Genomic DNA, 23,887 nt, shown 5'->3' on the forward strand with positions numbered 1-23,887 from the left:
CTTAATAATGTATGTTGAAGAGCTGTCTAAATCATATTTTAAAAACGTTCTCTTTTTTTATTGCCAGCAGATACTCCTTTGTATTACTAAATTAACACTTATTTAATTTCTGAGGGGAACCTGCCTGTCTCAAAATTTTGTGATTACAAATAATATTGTAATAAACAGTCACTTGTGAAAGGGCCATTTTTGTATATATATATCTATAAGATGAATTTCTAGAAATAGTATTGCAAGTCAAAATATACATGTATTTATAATATTGAAAGATACTGCAGTTCCTTTTTAATTCCCTTTACCCACTGGACTATACTTTCTAAAATGTATCTCTTTACAAAAACTGGGGTTCACAAAGCCTAATTTTCTTTCTTTTTTTTTAGCAGAGACAGAGTCTTACTCTGTTGCCCAGGCTGGAGTGCAATGGCATGATCATAGCTCACTGCAGCCTCAAACTCTTGGGTTCAAGCGATCCTCCTGCCTCAGCCGCCCAAGTAGCTGGAACCATAGGTATGAGCCACTGCACCTGGCCAAAGCCTAGCTTTAATGTAGTTTATATTTTGGAGTCATGTTTGAGATATCGAACCTAAGGGGTAATAACCAGAAATATCTTGCATTGTAATTATCACCCTAGACCTCAGGCAAGAATGAATTCTTGCCACAGCTGCCCAACTGTTGAACTTTCATATTTCTCAATATGAAAGAAATGGATGCAAATTAAACAAAAGCCCGTAGAGTGTTCAGAGCACAGTCACAAAATCAATGAGACAGCATGGAAATAAAGTCTGAATTGCAAACTTTAGGGGGATGCAGATTTATGATTTAGCTGAAACATATCTTATTAGTTTAAGGTCAGAAAAAGATATAAAAAAAAGAGTTTGCTCAACTAAATTTGAGCATCACAAATGAGAGATCCATACTCAGCAGTTCAGGCATTTATCTGAGTCTATACCGGATACCATGGGTCATATGTAGCTTTTCCAATTAAATTACTTTATTCTTCCTTAAGCCTAAAGTAAATAGTTATCCTTAGACCTGTATATACAACTTCATCAACATCTTAACTTTACCTAGGTCAGAATGCTCAAGACCTTAGCATAGTCGTTCCAAAGTCTGGTTGTGCATCAGAATCACTTTGGATATTAAAAAAGAAATTCCTAGGCTGGGTGCAATGGCTCACGCCTGTCATCCAATTACTTTGGGAGGCTGAGGTAGGAGGATTGCTTGAGCCCAGGAATTCCAGACCAGCCTGGGCAAATGGTGAAACCCCATCCTTACAAAAAACAAACAAACAAAAAAAATCATGGACCTCAGCCCTAGCTTGATAAATCAGACTCTCCAAGGGTAGGGTCATAAATGTCTTTTAAAATTTTTCTTAAAGGCTGGGTGCAGTGGCTCATGCCTGTAATCCCAGCACTTTGGGAGGCCAAGACAGGTACATCATGTGAAGTCAGGAGTTCGAGACCAGCCTGGCCAACATGGTGAAACCCTGTCTCTACTAAGAATACAAAAATTAGCCAGGCATGGTGGTGCACGCCTGTAATCCCAGCTAATCAGAAGGCTGAGACAGGATATACTGGACCCTTGAAGGGGAGGTTCCACTGAGCCAAAACTGTGCCACTGTACTCTGGCCTGGGGAAGTCTGTCTCAAAAAATAAAAAATTCTTACAATTGTTTTTCATGCACACCACTGACATTTACTTGTAAATTATGTACATATATTACTGAATTAAAATTGTATAAACATCATAAAACAGACAACAATAAAATAATGAGATAATAATTTAAAGGAAGGAAAACTTCTAGAGTTTTCTGCCCCCATTGTGATGGATCATCTTGCACACCCCCTGGAGTATATTCGCCCTGCTTTGCAGACCTCACAGGACATGGGCTGGCTCCTGACACAGTTTCAAGAAAGAATGAGCACTCTTTGGCTCTTCTTATGGGAGCCCCAGTAAAAGGAAGAGGTGGGATGGGCAGACTTCTATAGGACCCTACCATAAAGTGGGTGGAGCAGGACAGGGCCGACTGGTAAAGTCGACTTAGAATGTACTGTGGACGTGAGGTCAGGAGACCTAGATTCTGGCTGTGTTCTGTTGCTAAATATATGACTTTAGAAAAGTCACTTAATCTTGCTGAGCTACAGTGTTCCCACTTATGAAATCAAGGATTGACTATGACCTAAATAGTTTCTTCCATTCTTAAAATCTTAGATTTTGTCCTTCCCCTATAGCTTCAGCTGGGGCAGGGGTCAAGCAGGGCAACTGCATAGGCTTTGTGGATGGCATCCCAGAGCTGTAGGGGGCACAGCCTGCACCACCAATCGCAGTGGTCCCTGGTTGGGGCAGACGTACATGAATAAGGATTCTCATAATTCATCATACTTTCTGAGCAGCAATGCACCTAGATGTGGAGGAAGAAGCAAAATCAGAACAGGCTGCTGGGTGGTGAGAGATCTTGATTTGGGGATTCTTTGCAGGTTGCTGGCTATAAAATTTTATATTGGGAAGGCTTAGGCTTGTAAGATGTTTGAAAAGTTCTGCTGTGTCTAAGATTGCTAAAAAATTAGTTTCTCATATCAAAGAATGTCTAGGGCTCGTTAGGGAGTTAAGAAGAGAGGACAGTTGACTCCAAGTGTACTCCAAAAGGGAAATACTCAAGGTAGGAAAGTTGCCAGGGGCACTGAGGCCTATGAAGGAAGTAGAGTTTTTAGGGCCTACTCAGTGGGTCCTCGGTCAGTGAGTCAACAACATTTATGAGCGCCAGCTGTATGCCCAACACTGCCCTAGGGGATAGATACATCAGTGAACGACAAGAACAGAGGTGAGAGTGTCCATCGGTTGAGGGTCACAAACTCAAAGTCTGCAGCAGCCAGGCAGGGAAACTAGCTGGGAGAAGGGGTTGGGTGTGACACCACAGGGAGAAGGGGGGCTGTGGTGAACTGAGACTGCATGCCCATGAAAAGGGGGAGCCCAGGCCCAGAGCCAGCAAACACGCACAACAGCAAAGGCAGGTTCACCACAAGCAAAGGTGAAAGAAATAAGTGATCCCCCAAACACATTTTGTAGCTGCATTTAGCTAACAGGCTACCAGTTTACAGGAATAGCTCTCATAGTTTTGAAACAGACACTACAATTAAAATCAATTAATTAAATAAAATTTGTTAAAATGTCTTAATGGATGAGAATAATCACCTGAAAAAAAATGTGACTTTTTAAGTTTTAATAAAAAATAATGCAAAATAACCAAATTCACTGCTAGGTAGAAAGCTTTACTAAATGGAAGAACAGATAGTATTATCTTTATGTGAAAGAATACTTCCAAAATATTTAAAACAGTTTTTTGAACTAATTTAAATCTACTTTGTAAGTAGTTATTCTTCTATCAAATGCAAAGTTCGTAAAAGGAGTCTCAATTTAGTAACATAAATCAAAAGTCAGTATTTACACTTTTGAAAATGCTTACATGTCTCAGATGAGAAGTAGTTAAGTTCCAACTGATGACTCATTTACAGGTTTGCCAGTGACATACTTTGTCACCACAGCTGGTTAGCTGAATGGACTGAACTGGATGTAGTATAAACTACGAAGGGCATTATTTTCCTCCACCTTGTCTTATCATGTCACCTCACCCCAGCAGCAGATCTTCTTGGGCCAATTCCCATTAGGATGGCTCCAGCGAAGCTACCTTCTGTGGCCCAAAGAGAATTCACAGGATGCTGGCAGTATCAGTGCGAATGCAGCCTTGCCACTCTGTGGCAGGTTCCTCCAGCCAGGCTCAACCTGATCCTTAGGCACAGCTGGCACAAGGCCTGGAGCCCAAAGTACTTTTAGGGGCCCGTGGAAATACTCCAATTGTACTTAAAGTCAGAAGGCAAAATAAAAGCTTAGGGTCATAGGACATTTTTTTTTTTCACATCCCAAAATTAGAATTTTAGGGCCCATGAAAAAATTTTCCTAAGACAGAAGAAAATGTTGAAGACATAAAAGTATATGAAAAATCATGTGTAAGATTGATAGTATTATGATGGGAGGGACCTATAAGGCAAAAATGCCCAGGGCCAGGAAAGTCAGAATGTGGCCTGGCCTGCAGCCTTCAGAATTCTCCATGAGGGCCGGACATGGTGACTCACACCTGTAATCTCCGCACTTTGGGAAGCCAAGGTAGAGGATCATTTGAAGTCAAGAGTCTGAGACCAGTCTGGGCAACATAACAAGACCCCATCTCTACCAAAATTAAGAAAAATTAGCTGGGCATGGTGGCACACATCTGTATCCCTAGCCACTCAGGAGGTTGAGGCAGGAGGATTGCTTGATTCCAGGAACTCGAAGGTGCAATGAGCTATAATCATGCCCCTGCCCTCCAGTCCAGGTGACGGGGTAACATTAAGACCTTGTCTCTTTTTGTTTGTTTGTTTGTTTGTTTGTTTATTTTGAGATGGAGTCTCACTCTGTCGCCAAGGCTCCGCCTCCCGGGTTCACGCCATTCTCCTGCCTCAGCCGCCCGAGTAGCTGGGACTACAGGCGCCTGCCACCATGCCTGGCTAATTTTTTGTATTTTAGTAGAGACGGGGTTTCACCGTGTTAGCCAGGATGGTCTTGATCTCTTGACCTCGTGATCCGCCCATCTCAGCCTCCCAAAGTGCTGGGATTACAGGCATGAGCCACCATGCCAGGCCAAGACCTTGTCTCTAAAAAGAAAAAAAAAAATAAAGAAATTCTCCATGAGGAAGCGAGTAGTGGTCATCACGTACATGTGTCACATGTCAAGCTTGCCCAAGGTGAGCCTGTGAGTTCTGAGCCTCAGCAACTAGCTACTGGGGAGCTCTCTTTAGAATGGCATTAGCTGAAATTCTAAGACAGCAGGAAAAGAGCCATTTAATACCCTATTAACTGATTATGAACAAATCTAACAACATTTTTACTTAAATTTCTCAGCATATGGAATTGTGTTCATACTTCCATTTTTAAAAATTTCAGTTTCTTAAGGATATTTACCCTTTAGATGTAATTACTCTATTTTCCTATAAAAAATAATTATAGGAGCCCACATAATTAAATGAATTACAAATAAGTGAACTGTGCCTTTTTTTTTTTTTTTTTTTTTTTTTTTTTTTTTTTTTTGAGACGGAGTCTCGCTCTGTCGCCCAGGCTGGAGTGCAGTGGCCGGATCTCAGCTCACTGCAAGCTCCGCCTCCTGGTTTCACGCCATTCTCCTGCCTCAGCCTCCCGAGCAGCTGGGACTACAGGTGCCCGCCACCTCACCCGGCTAGTTTTTTGTATTCTTAGTAGAGACTGGGTTTCACCGTGTTAGCCAGGATGGTCTCGATCTCCTGACCTTGTGATCCACCCGTCTCGGCCTCCCAAAGTGCTGGGATTACAGGCTTGAGCCACTGCACCCGGTGAACTGTGCCTTTAAATAAAACTTCTTTCAAGCAGAAAGGCTCGTATAATTGATGTCAATTTGGAAAATGAAAGATGGCCTGCTTTCCAGTATTTCACATTCATATTCAGCTGCATATTCTTTGAAAGATTGCTTTTTCATTCTGTTACTAGAAGTATCTTATTCAAACCAGTGTGCATAAAAAATCAAACGTTTTGTGAGAAATCTATCATGATAATATTAATGAGCATTTCGATCGCACTTTAAGAGTGGAAGAGCGTTTTCTCATATACTTTCCAGTGCATTGAGATATCAGTTTGGTGTTTGGACTTGGGCCCAGATCCACCACACCACACTCCCTTCTCAGGATGGCAGGGGTGGCGTTGGGAAGGAAGGAGACTGTCCTCTTGGCCAGGGCACCTTAGTAAGCCCCACCTGTAAACACTACCCATAGCAGAGTGGCACCAGACTCACAGTTTCATGTACAGTGTGGGCCCATGATGTTCATTCATAACAAAATAAAATGTAGATACCATGTGATATGGTTAGGCTTTGTGTCCCAACCCAAATCTCATCTTGAATTGTAATCCCCAAGTATTGAGCAAGGAACCTAGTGGGAGGTGATTGGATCACAGGGGCAGTTTCTCCCAGGCTGTTCTTGTGTTAGTGAGTTCTCATGAGATCTAATGATTTTATAAGTGTTTGGCAACTTCCTCTTTTGCTCACTTTTCTCTCTCCTGCCGCCATGTGAAGAAGGTCCTAGCTTCCCCTTCACCTTCCACCATGATTGTAAGTTTCCTGAAGCCTTCCTAGCCATGTGGAACTGTGAGTCAATTAAACCTCTTTCCTTTATAAATTACCCAGTCTCAGATAGTATCTTTATAGCAGTGTGAAAATGGATTAATACACAATGGTTCTTTGAATATAGAAGGCTCCCAATAAATATTTGTTTGAATATCCTTAAGGGACAAATACCTGATTGACAATAACCACTTCCCAGAGTCACACAGAATAGAAATGTATTGATTCTGGGAAGTTCATTCTGAATTTTTCCCTGATCCCCTTGAAATGATAGCATTTTTAAAGAGAAACATTTTCTGACAGTTTCTTCAAGACAGGAGAGAGAAAAAAAAAAAAACCTTTTGATAGAGTCCCCTATCAAAAGACCCTGGCTGAATTACCACATGCTTCATCTCAGACTTTTCTCCTGTTATTCCATGAACTAATGAGCATGATGCAGGGAGAGAAACAGAGTAATCAGGTAGAAGATAAAGGGGTGACTCTTTTCAGGGGCCATGAGTTACACCATTGGGGTTCTTTACTGAATGGAAGGCAATGCTGCAGACAGGAAGCATCCCAGGGGAACTGTGTGATTGCTGAAGAAGCAGGGCTACTGAGTAAGCAGAGTCCCTCAATATTTTCTCCTGGTGACAGTGAGGTAGTTGGTGGGGAATGAAGGCAGGAAACAAGGAATAAGGCATTTCTTTTCTCCCTTATAAGAGGTAAGAAATTTCAGAATGCCTCAGATAAGGCATTTTTTAAAAATGGCCCTAACTCTGTATTATTGCCTCTTATGGATCCATATTGTGCCCATTCCCAAGGGGCAAGGGAGGGTGCAATAGAAAATTCTAGATCAGACATTGGCAAACTTTTTCCATAAAGAATAAGATAACAAATATTGTAGATTTTGCCATAAAGTCTCTGTTGTCACATCTACTCAACTATGCCACTGTAGAATGAAAACAATCATAGATAACACAAGTAAGTATGGCTGTGTTTCCCTTACAACTCTATTCATGAGCAATGAAATTTAAATTTCATGTCAATTTTATGGGTCATAAGATATCATTTTAAAAAATTTTTGTTTCAGTCATTGAAAAATATAAAACCATTCTTAGTTTGTGGATGTTATAAAAACAAGTGACTCATTGGATCTGGCCTTGGGCTACTGTTTGCTAACCCCTGCTTTAGATGCAGGAACAGGAAGCTTAAACCAGTGCACAAACCAATCTATGATAGCTTCATCTCTTCTCCTTTGTATTCAAGTTCTTTTTTTTCTCCTTTAAATCTTTTCAATATCTTTCTTAGGGGAACAAGAAAAGGAACCAATATTTATTGAGTACTTTGTGTCAGGCATTAAACAAAGCACTTTACGTGAATTAAGTAATTTTTATAAGACTATCATGTAGGTATATTCATTACCATTTAAAGATGGGGAAACTGAGGTAAGAACTAATGGTAAAGTGTTCAATGGTCACAGGGTTAGTGAGTGCTAGGACAAAAACCACTTCTGTGTATCTCCACAGCAACCTTACCAAGGGGCACTATACTCTTTCTAATATGATACTCTGCCTCTGAGTTGGGTAGTAATAAAAAGTAATGCTGAGTAGTTAGTTGCTTATCTCTTGGAAGCTGTCAAGCTATCAAAGGGTTTAAAGATTCAGCTTAGGTCTTGCAACAGTCAACATGCTTTGTATGGCATAATTAATTGCAGATGTTTATTTTCTTGCTAGTACAGAACTCCATTTGTGAAATTACCATACAAAATTACAAACAGAATGGTAATCACTTCTGAAATGGAAATTTTTTTGAGAGGATTTTTTTCCTGCCTTTTTGGGAGCTGTTGGCTCCCATTTTAACAGCTGGCCAATTATGTATTGTATAAATGCAGCTGTATCTGGTTCAACTTAAGATTCATTATAGGAAATTACAGAAATAGGAGTATGTTGAGTCTAGGGATGGAGTAGACCCAACTCTCAGTCTATTGAGATGACTCTCCAATGTCAGTGGCTGTTCAGGAAAACATGATTACACTATCTCACTTGAGAAGCCTCTTCAGCTTCTAGATTTAGGAGCGTGGCCCAAGTGAGAAAGTAGGTGAAAATCTCATCTAGAGTTTGACTGAACAGATCAATGACCACTGTTTGCTGAGGTTGTCATTACTACTCAACTGATTTCTTGACTTCTTCTCAGACGAATACATTACCAACCAAATTCCAGGAACCCCAGCACTGGGCGTAAAGACAAACTCCTGACTATTGCAAAGTAGATATTGTTCAGAGCAAAGATCAGATTGCGCTGGTTAATCAGAAAAGTAAAACTTTCTAGATAATCTAAGTGTTCACAACTACTAACTACCAAACCTGTGGAACACGATGGAGAGTAGGAATTTAATGTCCCTACAATATCATTACATAACTTACAAATATACATTTTGAAAAAAACACATAAAAAACAAAAAAGTTGCTTTAAACCCCAAGAATGGCTGAGGGTGTGTGTGTGCGCACGTGTATGTGTGTGTGTATAAATAGAGTGGATGAATTAAGAGAAGAAGATTGTGAAAATGTGTCTAATTCAACTTTGCTCTTGAGGTTACTCCCCGCGAAAGGTATTATATTTGATTAGAATCATGCTAGTTGAAGGTCATATTTTCTTGACAAAAGAAGACGATGTCCAGTCTTTACATAAAAATAGATTACTCCTCATTTAAAGCCTAACACAAACTTCACAACCTGATTGACAGATCCTAATGCTTGAACAAAGGGAATGTTGGCATCATCATAATTGGTTCCCAGAGGAAGATATGAGTGCCTTTCCTTTTCTCTGGTGTTGGGGTATTTATTATTTTCATGAATTTTGACAGCACACAGAAATCAAAGTCTTCTTTAAAAGTCCATTCTTCAGGAAAGCTTAAATGACTGTAAGCAAATAATAATACTTTCAGTGTGTACTGCATTTGACAATTTCCAAAGCACCTTCACCCATCTCAGCTTATTTGACCATCAGAAAAATCCTGTGAGATAAGAAAGTTAGTGCTCTTTCCATTCATAAAGGAGGTTATTGAGGTTCAAATAATTTCAGTAACATGCACAAGACCACATGGCCAACAAATAAGTTGGCAAAGGTTACATTAGAATTCTTTTGCTCCCTTGAAGCAAGTGAGCAAAGTGCTGCCTTGCTCACTTATATTCTATTATAGTAAATAGTGCCATGTAAACAGCCCTCCCAGCCAGAAGCCTGACAGTCACCTCTTCTCAAACCTTCTTCCTCTAAATATTTGTATGATTTGATCTTCACCACATTCAGATCTCTGCTCAAATGTTGTCTCTTCAGAGCAGTCTCTCCTGACCATCCTGTCAAATATACTGCCTCCCCTCACCATCTCTCCTCTCCCTTCAATTTGTACTATTTATTTAATTGTTTATTATGTGTCTCTCCACTAGAAGAGGAGCCCCATGAGAGCTGTTAGTCTCTTTTGCATACCATTATATTATATCACTACCTGAAACAGTTAGTTTTTGGTGTAAAATAGGTATGCCATAAATATGTTAAGGATAAAAAAAGAAACAGATTCCTCTCTCTCCTTTATTCTTCTCATCCAGTAGGCCACCAATTCTTGTAAGTTATGCAAGAATATCTGTTCTCTCTCTGTCCCTACTTCCCCTGGTTAAGCCCAAACGCTCATCATTTCTCTTTTAAAGTAGTATTGTCATATCTTCCTCAATTGGTCTCCCTACTTTGAGCTTGCCCTTCCCCAATCCATTCTCCACTCTGCTGTTAGGGTGATCTGTCAAAAACATATTTTTTTCACTCTCTTGTTTAAAGCATTAGATGGCTTCCAATAGCTTTCAGGTTAAAATCCCAACTCTTTAGCATGGTATGCGGGTCTTTTCATGTTTGGATTATCTAGCCTCATCTTTCCCAATTCTTCTCTCACTCAATTCTCCAATTATATTGGATCATTTGCAATTTTGAGAACTCACCATCTTCTCTTTCTCTTTCATATCTTTGTGAACACCACTTCTGCATTGTGTCTGTTTATCCACTCTGCTACCTCCCAATTGTTTTGCCTGACTAATTTTTACCAATACTCCAAAACACGGCATTTGTGACATCTTCAGGAAGCCTTTATAAATTACCCAGTCATGGGTATGTCCTTATAGCAGCAGGAAGATGGACTAATACAGCATGAAAAGGGTATTTAACTTATCTTGGAAGAAAGGTGCTGGGGAATGGTCAGGAAAATTCCTTGGAGTAGGTACCATCTGATCCTTAAAGATTCCTGGAGGTTGGAGGACAGAAAGAAGAGGAAGAATGGGGAGAGTATTTCAGGCTCAAAACATGTACAAAGTGCCAACATGGGGGTTTCAAGGGAGCAGCAAGCAGTTCAGATTTACAGGAAGCTAAGTATAAGGCAGTGAAGGGCACTGAAGAGGATGAAGTAAGGGGTATGTGGGGGGCTAGATCATGGAAATGCTGTGGGGAGGGGACAGAGAACTGTGAAAAGTATTCAGATGTTTGGATGTCATCTTCAGGAGAATACCCTGGAAGATTAATGAACAGTAGTTTTGACAAGGATAATATTGAGGCAAGAGGGCAGTTGGAGATAAGGGCCAGGAGAGTGAAAGGAATAGAGATAAAGAAGACAGTACAGATTCCATGAGTGGTTATGAGGCAATATAGACATATTTGGTGATTACTGGTTTGTGGGGATCAAGGAAGAGGAAAGAATCATGTGAGGTGACAGGTATATATTTTAGAGTGGGGGAAGTTAAGCTCAGATATGGTCATATGAATCTGAGGGACTATGAGATACTATCCAAGTGTAGATGTTGAGCAAGAATAAGTCCCAAATTCAAGATAGCTTGGGTTTCATCAGTACACAGGTATCAGTGTATTGAAGAATACAACTATCGCCCAAGAAGAGGATAGAATGTAAGAAGAAAAGTTGGCTAAGTACCAGATGCTAGAGAATACCACCACTAAGAGAAGGCATGAAAAGAAGAATCACAAGAAAGAGGAACCAACAGTAAGATACTGGGAGAAAACTCTGGCTTCCCAGAAACCAGGAGAATAGTTTCAGAGTGGGTGAGATCAGTAATGCTGAATGTCCTGAGGCTTTCTGATTCCACAGAGTAGATAGGGAAGAAGCTACATTGCAGAGGATTATGGAGGGAATGAATAACATCAAGGAACTGGAGGCAGTGAATGCAGAGTACTCTTCTGGGAAGTTAAAATAAGAAGGAAAGAAAAGGTGTAGGAAGATTGTTAGGAGGAAAATGTAGGTCAAAGGAAGGGTTACTCATATCGACAGAGACTTAAGTATTATAGTTTGAAAATAAGAGTTTAAGTTGGGCATGGTGGCTCCTGCCTGTAGTCCCAACTAGCCTGTTTGATGCTGGAGGAGTGAGCTATGATTGCACCACTGCACTCCAGTCTGGGTGACACAGTGAAACCCCGTCTCGAAAAACAGAGAAAGAAAGTAAGGAGACAGTTGAAGAGCTGAGACAGCAAGGTCCTGGAGAAGATGGAAGGAGTTGAGCATAAGGTCACCAATGGAAGGTTTGATACTTTAACCTCTGAAACAAAAAGAAAAGAAGGTATGGCCAGAGATAATTTTTAAAGGTTTGATGTGTTGAAGAATTCCCCTTGAGGCTCCGGGTTTTGTCATCATATAGGAGGACAGGACATCAGTGAAGAGTGAAAGGGGCAGAAGTCTGGAATAGTCACTGGAGAAGATGAGACAGGAAGTAGAGCAAAGGCACGTAAGGGGATTAGGAGTCTAGGCTAAGGGCTCTGCTAACAGAAGGGTTGGGGCTCTGCAATCAGATGCAGTGATCAGATAGGGATATAAGGCCAAGAAAATGCTGGTGAGATATTATCTCAGATGATCAACCTGGGGTCCAGCTCAATAGGAAGGGAAGAAAGTAGAGGAGAGGGCTGACAAAATTTGAGATAATGAAGAGATCAAGGTGTCAGAGGCATTTGAACCACAGCAACTCCATCTTGAATAGGGGCTGGGTAAAATAAGGCTGAGACCTGCTGGGCTGCATTTACAGGAGGTTAGGCATTCTTAGTCACAGGATGGGATAGGAGGTCAGCATAAGATACAGGTCCCACAGACCTTGCTCATAAAACAGGTTGCAGTAAAGAAGCCAGTCAAACCCACCAAAACCAAGATGGCCATGAGAGTGACCTCTGGTCATCCTCACTGCTCATTATACACAGATTGTAACGCAGTAGCAGGCTAAGAGACACTCCTACCAGCGCCATGAGAGTTTGCAAACACCAGGACAACATCAGGAAGTTACCCTATATGGTCTAAAAAAGGGAGAAGCCCTCAGTTCCAGGAATTGCCCACCCCTCTCCCAGAAAACTCAGAAATAATCCACCCCTTGTTTAGCATATAATTAAGGAGTAACTATAAGTGTATTCAGTCAAGCAGCCCATGTCACTGCCTGGCCTATGGAGTAACCATTCTTTTATTCCTTTACTTTCTTAACAAACTTGCTTCCACTTTACTCTGTGGACTCGCCGCAAATTCTTTCTTGCGTGAGGTCCAAGAACCTTTTCTTGGGGTCGGGATCAGGATCGCTTTCCAACAACAAAGATGTGTGAGACTTCAGGGAGGTCATTGAGTAGCTACAGTGGCAGTTAGAGTGTTCAAGAGCTGATAAAAGAGGAGGTCAGAGAAAGGAACTTTCTCTGAAGAGAACTTTTTCTGAAAGAAAAAATTCCGGGTGCTCTAAGTTAGGGTCTTATCAGTGCTATTCAAACTAATGCTTTTTTCTTTCTTTCTTTTCTTTTCTTTTTTTTTTTTTTTTTTTGATACAGGGTTTCATTCCATCCTCCAGGCTGGAGTACAGTGGTGTGATCATCACTCACTGCAGCCTTGACCTCCCAGGCTAAAGCGATCTTCCCATCTCAGCCTCCCAAGTAGCTGGGACCACAGGCGCATGCCACCACACCTGGCTAATTTTTAAATTATTTGTAGTGACAGGATCTCCCTATGTTGCCCAGATTGGTCTTGAACTCCTGGGCTCGAGTGATTCTCCCACCTTGGCCTCCTGAAGTGCTGGGATTACAGACTGAGCCACTATGCCTGGTCTCAGAGTAATGCCTTGATTTCTATTTTATAATCTTAGCACAGGCAATAGGCAATTAAATGCACCAGTGTAAAGATACTCTTTAAGAAAGTAGAAATAAGCCACTTCATCCCTCCAAATGCAGAGTTGGTATGTTTACTGTGGCTGCTATAACATTTCTTGTTAATGAAATCACTGCCAAGTTTATTTTTATAGTCCTCTAAATAAGATTTCTTGTTCTTATCTCTTTAGGCTTGCTGAGGACTATCATTTATCACTCCGTTTTCTTAACTTCTACTATGCCTATAATTCTAAACCATTCAACTGGTCTTTGACATATCCTGCTTTGCATTGATAATTATCATCCCATGCAATGGTGTGCTGGTAAATGTGTAATATTCAGCTGCAGCCAGGGAAAGCGGGGTGGGTCGATTGATTTTTAGAGTTTGCTGTTTTCCATACTATAGATATGGTAGCATGGCTGCTTCCAAATTACCAATGTGACGTCTCTAAACATGGAGTTAGGAAAAAACATAGAGTTGTGCACCATTGTACTGTGTAGTATTTTCTGAGGAAATTTTAAAAAACCCTCAAGAACACAGACAGTGGTAAATTGTAATAAATAAAAAAGAAGTGATGTATTTTGAGTATTTACTGCCTTTGTTCTTTATATAATTGAATCACTAGCTTATATAATTCAATTTTGAATGATGACAGTGATTGTTTGTCTGTTTGATTGATTGTTTTTGGCTTAGGTTTGACATCCCAAGATGACAATGTTTTACAACAGGCTTTGCCTAATTCCTGAAATTTTAACAATCAACTCTCATAAGCTAATATGAACTGGCTGCAACATACCACTGACTTTATGTCTGTATTCTTTATCTTACCACTTAAATTTTAAGCATGTAGAGGCAGGGGTCATGGCTTAAATATATTTGTATTGTCCATAGTGCTTAGCCCATAGTGACTTACTAAATAGTTGTTGGATAACAGATATATATTTCTGGACTAAAAGCGATATATGACCTGTATAAGTTTCTGGTTGCTACATTAGTTGCTGTAATCACCCTGGTAAATGTGCTGGAAATGTTCCGAGATTTGTGTATCTTGGAAATGAACATGTTTTCTCTGGATGTTGAAGTAGAATATGTCTTCTGTAGGACTACAAGGGCATATTAATCTGCATATGTTTTCACAATGTTCCTTTATGGTTATGAAGGTATCATGAATTGCCAGAATAGGATACAATCAAATTGGATATAAACTTGCATCTATTTCTTAATTAAATGTTTCAGAAATGCACTCCTTTAAAATGCAAGAGTATAATCACTAGCAGTTAATTATATTACAGAAACTAAATGAAACTATGCAATTAATTATGCCATATAAATGATATTTGTGGAATCCAATCTGGTGTCAAGAAATGAAATTGTTTTAATGTGCTGTGAAGGGTTTTAATTTGTCTCTCAGTGCAATATGTTATACACCAAAATAAACATTTCGTCCTTTCTAAATGAGTGAAAAAAAAGTATCTTTCATGAAGTCTACAACTTTCAAGAAAATCACATCTTAGAAAAAAAATCACATCTTAGAGATGTGATAGTCTGTTCTTCCATTAAATTTCTAATTCTGTTATTTCATTGCTTAAATTAAAAACCTCAGAATTTAAAGGAATTCTAGCTCTATATATGCAGAGGCTATTTTTTTGTGTCTCTTTTTTGTGTGTGTGAATTTCATTTAAACAGTTCAAGAGCACCTAAAGGACTCACGTATTTTGTTAGGGGGACAGGCTACTCACCATTTTTTCCTAGTACTACTTTTAGTTGTACTCTAAGTGTAGAGGTGGGGAAGGAAACCAGGTTCTGTAGCTAACAATCAATCTCATTTTGACTCACCCATTTTTTAGATTAAAAAGCTGAAATTTAGAAAAAATTATTAGGGTTTTGAAAATAAATTTTTAAGAATGGAACCAAATCACCAGAGAAGGGTTGTATGTTTTAACCAATTGTTTTTTAGATAGGTTTATGCTCATTCTTAAAGCCAAATCTGAATAATGTGACTGTTGTTGTTGCAACAAGTCAGATTCTTGTTTGTAGCTCAGCACATTTTTAAAATAGATTTTATTTTTCAGAACAGTTTTAGATTCACAGCAGAACTGAGGGGAAGGCACAGAAATTTCCCGTATACTTCCTGTCCCCACACATGCACAGTCCCACACAACAGTAGTACATTGGTTATAATAAAGGACACATGATTATAAACCAAAGTCCATAGTTTACATGAGGGTTCACAATTGGTGTTGTACACTCCATAGGTTTTGATAAATGGGAAATGACATTATCCCCCATTACAGTATCATACAAAGTAGTTTCAGTGCCCTAAAAATCGCTATGCTCCCTCCCTCCCCTCAAAGCCCAGGAAACCACTGATCTTTTTATTATCTCCACAGTTTTACATTTTCCAGAATGTCATATAGTTGGAATCACACGGTATGTCGCCTTTTCACCTTGGCTTCTTTAACTTAAGAATATGCATTTAAGGGTCTTCCATGTCTTTTTATGGCTTGAAAGCTCATTTCCTTTTAGCACTGACTAACATTCCATCATCTGGATTACCAGAGTCGGTTTATCCATTTAGCTACTGAAGATTTCTTTGTTGCCTCCAAGTTTTGGCAACGAAGAATAAAGCTGCTATGAACATCCATGTACAGATTTTTGTGTGAATATAAGTTTTCAACTTCTATGGGTAAATACCAAATAGTATGACTGCTGGATCATGTGGTAAGGGTATGTTTCCTTTTCTTAAGAAACTGGCAAGCGGGGCCGGGCGCGGTGGCTCAAGCCTGTAATCCCAGCACTTTGGGAGGCCGAGACGGGTGGATCAGGAGGTCAGGAGATCAGGACCATCCTGGCTAACTCAGTGAAACCCCGTCTCTACTCAAAAATAAAAAAAACTAGACCGGGCGAGGTGCGGGCGCTGTAGTCCCAGCTATCGGGAGGCTGAGGCAGTGAGAATGGGCGGGAACCCGGAGGCGGAGCTTCAGTGAGCTGAATCCGGCCACCTGGCAACTCCAGCCTGGGCGATAGCGGACGAGTACGCAGAGACTCGTTTCCAAAAACAAAAAAAAAAAAAAAAAAAAAATAAAAAAAAAAAAAAAAAAAAAAAAAAAAAAAGAAACTGTCAAGCGGAATTCTAAAGTCGCTGCACCATTTTGCATTCCCATCAGCAATGAATGAGAGTCCCTTTTGCTCCACACCCCACCAGCATTTGGTGCGGTTAGTGTTCTGGATTTTGACAACTCTAATTTGTATGTACTGGTATCTTATTTTAATTTACATTTCCTTCATGCCTTAAAGTGGTTAGCATCCTTTCTTACGCTTATTTCCCATCTGTGTATCTTAGTATTTATTCAGATCTTTTGTCTATTTTTCAATTGGGTGGTGGTTTGTTTACTTATTATTAAGTTGAAATAATTTTTTGGATATTTTGGATAACAGTCCTTTATTAGATATGTCTCTTGCAAATACTTTCTTCCAGTCTGTGTCGTGTCTTCTCATTCTCTTGGCAGTGTTTTTGCAGAGCAGAAGGTTTCCATTTTAATGAAGTACTTTCTTTGTTCCAGAACCATTTGTTAAAAAGAATATCTTGCTCCATTGTATTCCCTTTGCTCCTTTGTCAAAGAGCGGTTGACTATATTTATGTGGGTCTATTTCTGCTTTATTGATCTATTTTTTCCATTGTTTTACAGTACTGCACTGTCTTTATTACTATAGCTTTATGTCTTGGCTTGTCAGTCCTGTGATTTTTTTCTTCCTCTTCATTGTTGTGTTGAATACTCGAGACCTTTTGCTTTTCCACATAAATGTTAAAATGAACTTGTCAAGATTCACAAAATAACGTGCTGAATTTTGGGTGCGATAGCATTAAATCTGTATCTCAAGTTGGGAAAAACTGGTATGTTGACAATATTGAGTCTTCCTATTCATAAACATGGAGTGTCTCTTCATTTAATTCCTTGATTTCTTTAATTGGAGTTTTGTGGTTGTCCTCATATGGATCTTGCATATTTTGTTAGATTTTATACCTAAGTATTTCATTCTCAAATGCTAATGCAGATGGCATTGTGTTTCTGTTTTGTTTTCTTCTTCTTCTTCTTCTTTTTTTTTTTTTTTTTTTTTTTTTTTTTTTTTTTTTTTTTTTTTTTTTTGAGATGGAGTCTTGGTCTGTTGCCCAGGCTGGAATACAATGGTGCGATCTCGGCTTAAGGCAACTTCTGCCTCCTGGGTTCAAGCAATTCTCTTGCCTCAGCCTTCCAAGTAGCTGGGATCACAGGCACCTGCCATCATGCCTGGCTAATTTCTGTCTTTTTGTAGAGATAGGGTTTCACCATGTTGGCCAGGCTAGTCTTGAACTCCTGACCACAGGTGATCTGCCCACCTTGGCCTTCCAAAGTGCTGGGATTACAGGCATGAGCCACTGTGCCTGGCCTATGTTTTTAATTTAAAATGCCACTTGTTAATTGTTAGGATATAGGAAAGTCACTGACTTTTATACAATAACCTTGTATTGCGCAAACATGCTATACCTGATCTTAGTGGGAAAACTGTTTGTCCAGTACTGTAGATGATGTTAATTGGAGGTTTTTTGTAGATGTTTTTACAAGTTGATGATGTTCCCTCTATTCCTACTTTGCTAAGTCTTTTTATATAAGTGTCATTGGATTTTGTCAAATGCTGTGTCTGCATCTATTGATATGAGTATGTGATTTTACTTCTTTAGCTTGTTTATGCGATGAATTAGATTAATTGATTTTTGAATGTTGATCCAGCTTCACATTCTTGGAATAAATCCCACTTGGTCATAGTTTTAGTCAGTTCATGCTGCTGTAACAAAGTATCATAGACTATGTGGCTTAAACAATAAACTTTTTTTTCTCAGTTCTGAAGACTTGAGACTAAGGTGCCAACATGGTCAGGGTCTGTCAAGGGCTATCTTTTACATTGCAAATGACTGTTTCCTTATGGTAGCCTCACATGGCAGAAAGAGAACTAGAGAACTCTTTGGGGTCTCTTTTACAAAGGCATTAATTCTATTTCTGAAAGATCTACCTTCATGACCTAAATTGTCTCCCAAGGGCCTCACCTCTTCTACCATAATTTTCGAGGGGTAGGAAATATAAATTTGAGGGGTCCACAAACATTTAGTTCATATCAGTCATGGTGCATAATTCTTTTTACACCCTATTGGATTTGATTTACTAACATTTCACTAATGATTTTTGCATTTATGTCAATGAGAGATATTGGTCTGTAGTTATTTCTTGTAATGACTTTGTCTGATTTTGGTATTGGGGTGACGTTGGACTCATAGTGTGAGTTAGGCTGAGCATGGTGGCTCATTCCTATAGTCCCAGCTACTCAGAAGGCTGAGGTGGGAAGATCACTTGAAGTCAGGAGTTTGACACCAGCCTGGGCAACATAGCAAGGCTCTATCTCTAAAATAATAATAATAATAATAGGCCAGGCATGGTGGCTCCGTCCTGTAATTTCATACCTTGGAGGCTGAGGTGAAAGGATCTCTTGAAGCCAGGAGTTTGAGACCAGCATGCATAACATGGTAAGATCTCATTTAGCTGAGCATGGTGACATGTGGCTACAATACTGGCTAGTTGGGAAACTAGGGCAGTTTATCAGTTATCAGTTTTTGTCTCTAGGGTCACTTGAGCCTAGGAATTCAAGGCTGCAGAGAGCTATGATCACATGATCACGCTCCAGCCTGGGCAACAGAGTGAGGCCCTGTCCCTAAACGGTAATAATAATAACTAATAAAATAGAAAGTATTACCTCTGTTTCCATCCTCTGAAAAAGACTGTAAAACAAGTTTTAATTTCTCTTGAAGTTTCCTCCTTGACCCACTTGTTACTTAGAAGTGTGTTGTTTAATCTTCACACCTACTGGGATTTTCCAGTTATCTTTCTGTTACTGATTTCTAGTTTAATTTCTTTGTGGTCTGAGAACATATATTGTGTGATTTCTATTCTCTTACATTTGTTAAGGTGTGTTTTATGGCCAAGAATGTGATCTATCCTGGAGAATATTTTATATGAGCTTGAGAATAATGTGTATTCTGCTGCTTTTGGATAAAGTAGCCTACAGATGTTAGTTATATCCAGTTGACTGATAGTGCTGCTGAGTTCAACTGTCCTTAACTGATTTTCTCCTTGCTGGGTCTGATAGAGGGGTATTGGAGTCTCTAACTACATCGTGGATTTATGTATTTCTCCTTGCAGTTTTATAAGTTTTTGTCTCATTAATTTTGATGCTTTGTTGTTAGGTGGCATACACATTAAGGATTGTTATGGCTTCTTGAAGAATTGGGTCCTTTGTCTTTATATAATGTCCCTCTTTATCCCTGATAACTTTCCTTGCACCGATGTCTGTTCTGTCTAAAATTAGCATAGTAACTCCTGTTTTTTTTTTTTTTTTTGAGACAGCGTCTCGCTGTGTCACCCATACTGGAGTGCACTGGCTGGATCTCAGCTCACTGCAAGCTCCGCCTCCTGGGTTTACGCCGTTCTCCTGCCTCAGCCTCCTGAGTAGCTGGGACTACAGGCGCCCGCCACCTCGCCCGGCTAGGTTTTTTGTATTTTTTAGTAGAGACGGGGTTTCACTGTGTTAGCCAGGATGGTCTCCATCTCCTGACCTCGTGATCCGCCCGTCTCGGCCTCCCAAAGTGCTGGGATTACAGGTGATGAGCCACCGCGCCCGGCCTCCTGTTTTCTTTTGATAAGTGTTAGCATGGTATATCTTACCCTATCTCTGTACTTTAAATCTATATGTGTCATTATATTTAAAGTGGGTTTCTTATAGACAACATAGAGTTGGGTCTTGTTTTGTGACCACTCTGACAGTCTCTGCTCTTAACTAGTCTATTTAGACCATTGACTTTTAAAGTAATTATTGACATAGTTGGATTAACATCTACTATGTTTGTAACTGTTTTCTATTAATTGCTCCTTTTCTTTGTTTCTATTTTTGTCTTTTACTCTTTTTTTGCCTTTTGTATTTTAAAATAAACAAGTTACATGATTTCATTTTCTCTGTTTTCTTAGAATATCAGTTACACATTTTTAAAAACAATTTTTCGTGGTTGACCTATCATTTGCAATATACATTTACAGCTAATCCAAGTTCACTTTCAAGTAACACTGCACTGCCCAGGCAGGACAAGTATATTAAAATAAACAAAAACCCTAATTCCTTCCATTATTTGTATTGTTGCTGTCATTTATTTTGCTTACACATAGCAAATATACCATATATACATACATGTATGTTTATACATGTGTATATTGTGCATATAATGGAATACATTGTTGTCATTATTATTTGAACAAATTATCTGTTAGAAAAGTTAAGAATAACAAAAATAACAATTTTATTTTACCTTTACTTTTCTTCCTCTGATGCTGTTCTTTTCTTTATATAGGTGTAAGTTTCTGACTTACGGCTTTTCTTCCTCTCTGAAGAACTTCTTTTAACCTTTCTTGAGAGGCAGGTCTACTGACAGCATATTTCCTCAATTTCTGTTTGTCTGAGAAAGTTTTATTTCTCCTTCAGTTTTAAAGGATAATTTCACAGTATACAGAATTCTAGGCTGGTAGGTCTTCTAACACTTTAAATATTTCACTCTGCCCTTCTTGCTTATGACTTCTGAGGAAAAATCACAAGTAATTCTTATCTTTGCTTTTCTACGACAAGTTGTTTGTTTGTTTTTCCCCTTCTGGCTTGTTTCAAGTTTTGTTTTTTTGTTTGTTTTTTTTTTGAGACAGTCTCTGTCGCCCAGGCTGGAGTGCAGTGGTGCGATCTCAGCTCACTACAACCTTCGCCTCCTGCCTCAGCCTCCTGAGTAGCTGGGGTTACAGGTGCGCGCCACCATGCCTGGCTAATTTTTGTATTTTTAGTAGAGATGGGGTTTTACCATTTTGGTCAGGCTGCTCTCTGACTCCTGACCTTGTGATTCACCCGCCTTGTCCTCCCAAAGACCTGGGATTACAGGTGTGAACCACTGCGCCCAGCCAGTTTTTTTCTTTATGTTTACTTTTCTGCTGTTTGAATATGATATGCCTAGGTATAGTTATTTTTTGGCATTTATCCTTCTTGGTGTTTTCTGATATTGCTGGATCTGGGGTTTGGTGTCTCATTTTAATTTGTGGACATTCTTAGTCATTACTTCAAATGTTCCTTTTCTTCCTTTCTCCCTTTCTCCTGCTGGTGTTCTCATCACACACACGTTACACTTTTCACAGTTGTCCACAGTTTTTTGGATAGCCTACGGTTTGTTTGTTTGTTTGTTTTCGTTTTTTTCCTCTTTGCTTTCTGTTTTTGAATCTTTTATAAATTATTTCCTCAGCTATGTCCAGTGTACTAATGAGTCCATCAAAGGCATTACTCATTTCTATCAGTGTTTTTGATTAGAATTTTTTATTCTTTTAGAATTTTCATCTCTCTGTTTATAATGCCTGTCTGTTCTTGTATGCTGCCTGCTTTATCTGAGCCCTTAGCCTGCTGATTATAATTGTTTTACATTCCCATTCCGATAATTCCAACTTCCCTGCCATGTCTGAATCTGATTCTGAAGCTTGCTCTGTCTCTTGCAGTTTTAGTTTTTGCCTCATTAATTTTGATGTTGTGTTGTTAGGTGCATACACATTAAGGATTGTTAGGGCATCTTTAAGAATTGACCCCTTTATCATTATGTAATGCCTTTCTTTATCCCTGGTAATTTTCCTTGCACTGATATCTGTTCTATATAAAACTAGCATAGCTTCTTCTGCTTTCCTTTGATAAGTTTTAGTATGGTATATCTTTCTGTATCTTTCTATTTTTAGCCTATATGTGGCTTTACATTTAAAGTGTGTTTCTCATAGACAGCATATAGTTGGGTCTTGTTTTTTTTGATCACTCTGACAGTCTGTTTTGTGTCTTTTAGTATGCCTTGTAATTTTTTTCTTGATAGCTGGACATGATTTACTGGGTAAAGGGAACTGCTGTAAATAGACCATTAGTAACATGTTGGTAAGCTGTGGGGGAAGGTGAATCCTGTGAGGAAGTCTCATTCTTTTGATGAGCCTGTGTGTCTGGATTGTGAATTTCACAGGTACTTCTCAGTCTTCCTCACCCTCCCTCTTAGGTGTGACCAGAAGTTAGAGTGGATATTTTCCTTCTGTCTGTTTGTTATTCCCAGACAAAGTTCCAATAGCTTAGACTCTGATAACATAGTTTCTCTTGAGGGCAGGCCTTGGAAAGAGCAACATGTTCTGGCACATTTTCAAATGGTTCCTTTTCTTTCCCCTCTGCCAGAAGCAAGAGTGGATTCTTCACTGATACTTTAAGAATCTGTTGAACTCCTGGAAGTAAAACTCACAAAAGCACAGGGGCCCCTATGACTGGGCACCCCTGGAATTTTTAACTCTAAAATTGTCCATGCTGAGCATTTGTCCATTATAGTTGAGGTTTTTCTGCCCTATACTGGCTACTCAAGGGGTTCCTGCCTGTGAATTTCTGCTGCAGTAAGTTGTGATTCTCAGCGTTTGCCCCTCTATCTCTCCAATATGGGGGCAACAAAGCTGCCTTGTGACCTTACTTCTCTGATGGATCTAAGAAAAATCATTCATTTTTTTAGTTTGTTACATTTTTACTTGTTAGGATGGAATGGCAACTTCCAAGCTCTTTACATGCCAGACTGGAAGGCAGCCAGGAGTCTCAATGCACTTTTCTGAGACATCTTTATTAGGGTAAGTAATACCCCAGTAGGTACCATAACATTTGCGTATCATAAAATTCACCCATTGTAAGTGTACAACTCAATAATTTTTAGTAAATTTAGAGAATTGTGTAACAATCAACAGTCGCCACAAGAAGTTTAGAACATTTTCATCATCCCAGAAAGTCCCTTTGTGCCCATTTGGGATCCCTGCTTCTACCACCAGTCCTAGGCAACCACTGATGTACTTTCTGTCTCTATAAATGTGCCCCTTTTTTGGATATTACATATAAATGGAATCATACAATATGCAGTCTTTTTGTCTGGCTTCTGTTATTCAGCTTAATGTTTTTGATATTTATTTGTGTTGTAGCATACATCTCAATGCAATTTTAAAACCCCAAATTAAGATACAATAACTGTTTTCTAGTTACTAACACATATTTAACCAGATTGGAAATAAGGCAATATTCTTAAAGCCAGTTTGAAAGTTCCAAAGCTGTCATGGTTTTATCATTGTAAAAAGTTTGAAATTCACAGACTGTTCGTGTATATAAATTGCTGTACTTACAAATTATCCTCGAGTCTCTTCAAGGATTCCAAAACTAATGAATGATTACTGTCTAAGGAGCAGGATCCAAAACAATTTAGGGCTGAAATATATCTAATTTTCATAACCCAGTCATTATGTAGCTTCCTTTTAACACTGGGGATTAAGAAAAGGCAGGGGAGATTTATGTTAGACACACAAACGTATAATGTAAGTTTCTATTCAGCAATTTATTTGACTTTAACTGAATTGTAACTGAATTGTGCTAAACCCGAATGTAGAATACAGCCCAATGCATTATAACACCTTTTATTTTTATTTATTT

The 23,887-nt window shown here is 39.2% G+C and overlaps 1 protein-coding gene across 1 annotated transcript in view; it reads right to left on the minus strand.

Annotated features, from left to right (window-relative positions):
• WDR64 (WD repeat domain 64) overlaps window positions 1-23,887 on the minus strand; it is a gene marked incomplete at its 5' end in the record, with an annotated part of 157,581 nt that overhangs the window by 97,547 nt on the left and 36,147 nt on the right. The window contains one exon of the mRNA XM_017847770.1: window positions 23,584-23,718. Coding sequence (XP_017703259.1) covers window positions 23,584-23,718 — 135 coding nt within the window. The remainder of the gene's footprint in view (window positions 1-23,583; window positions 23,719-23,887) is intronic.

This window comes from Rhinopithecus bieti, unplaced genomic scaffold (genome assembly GCF_001698545.2).
Source record: "Rhinopithecus bieti isolate Rb0 unplaced genomic scaffold, ASM169854v2 scaffold_28016, whole genome shotgun sequence".
NCBI classification, from domain to species: domain Eukaryota; kingdom Metazoa; phylum Chordata; class Mammalia; order Primates; family Cercopithecidae; genus Rhinopithecus; species Rhinopithecus bieti.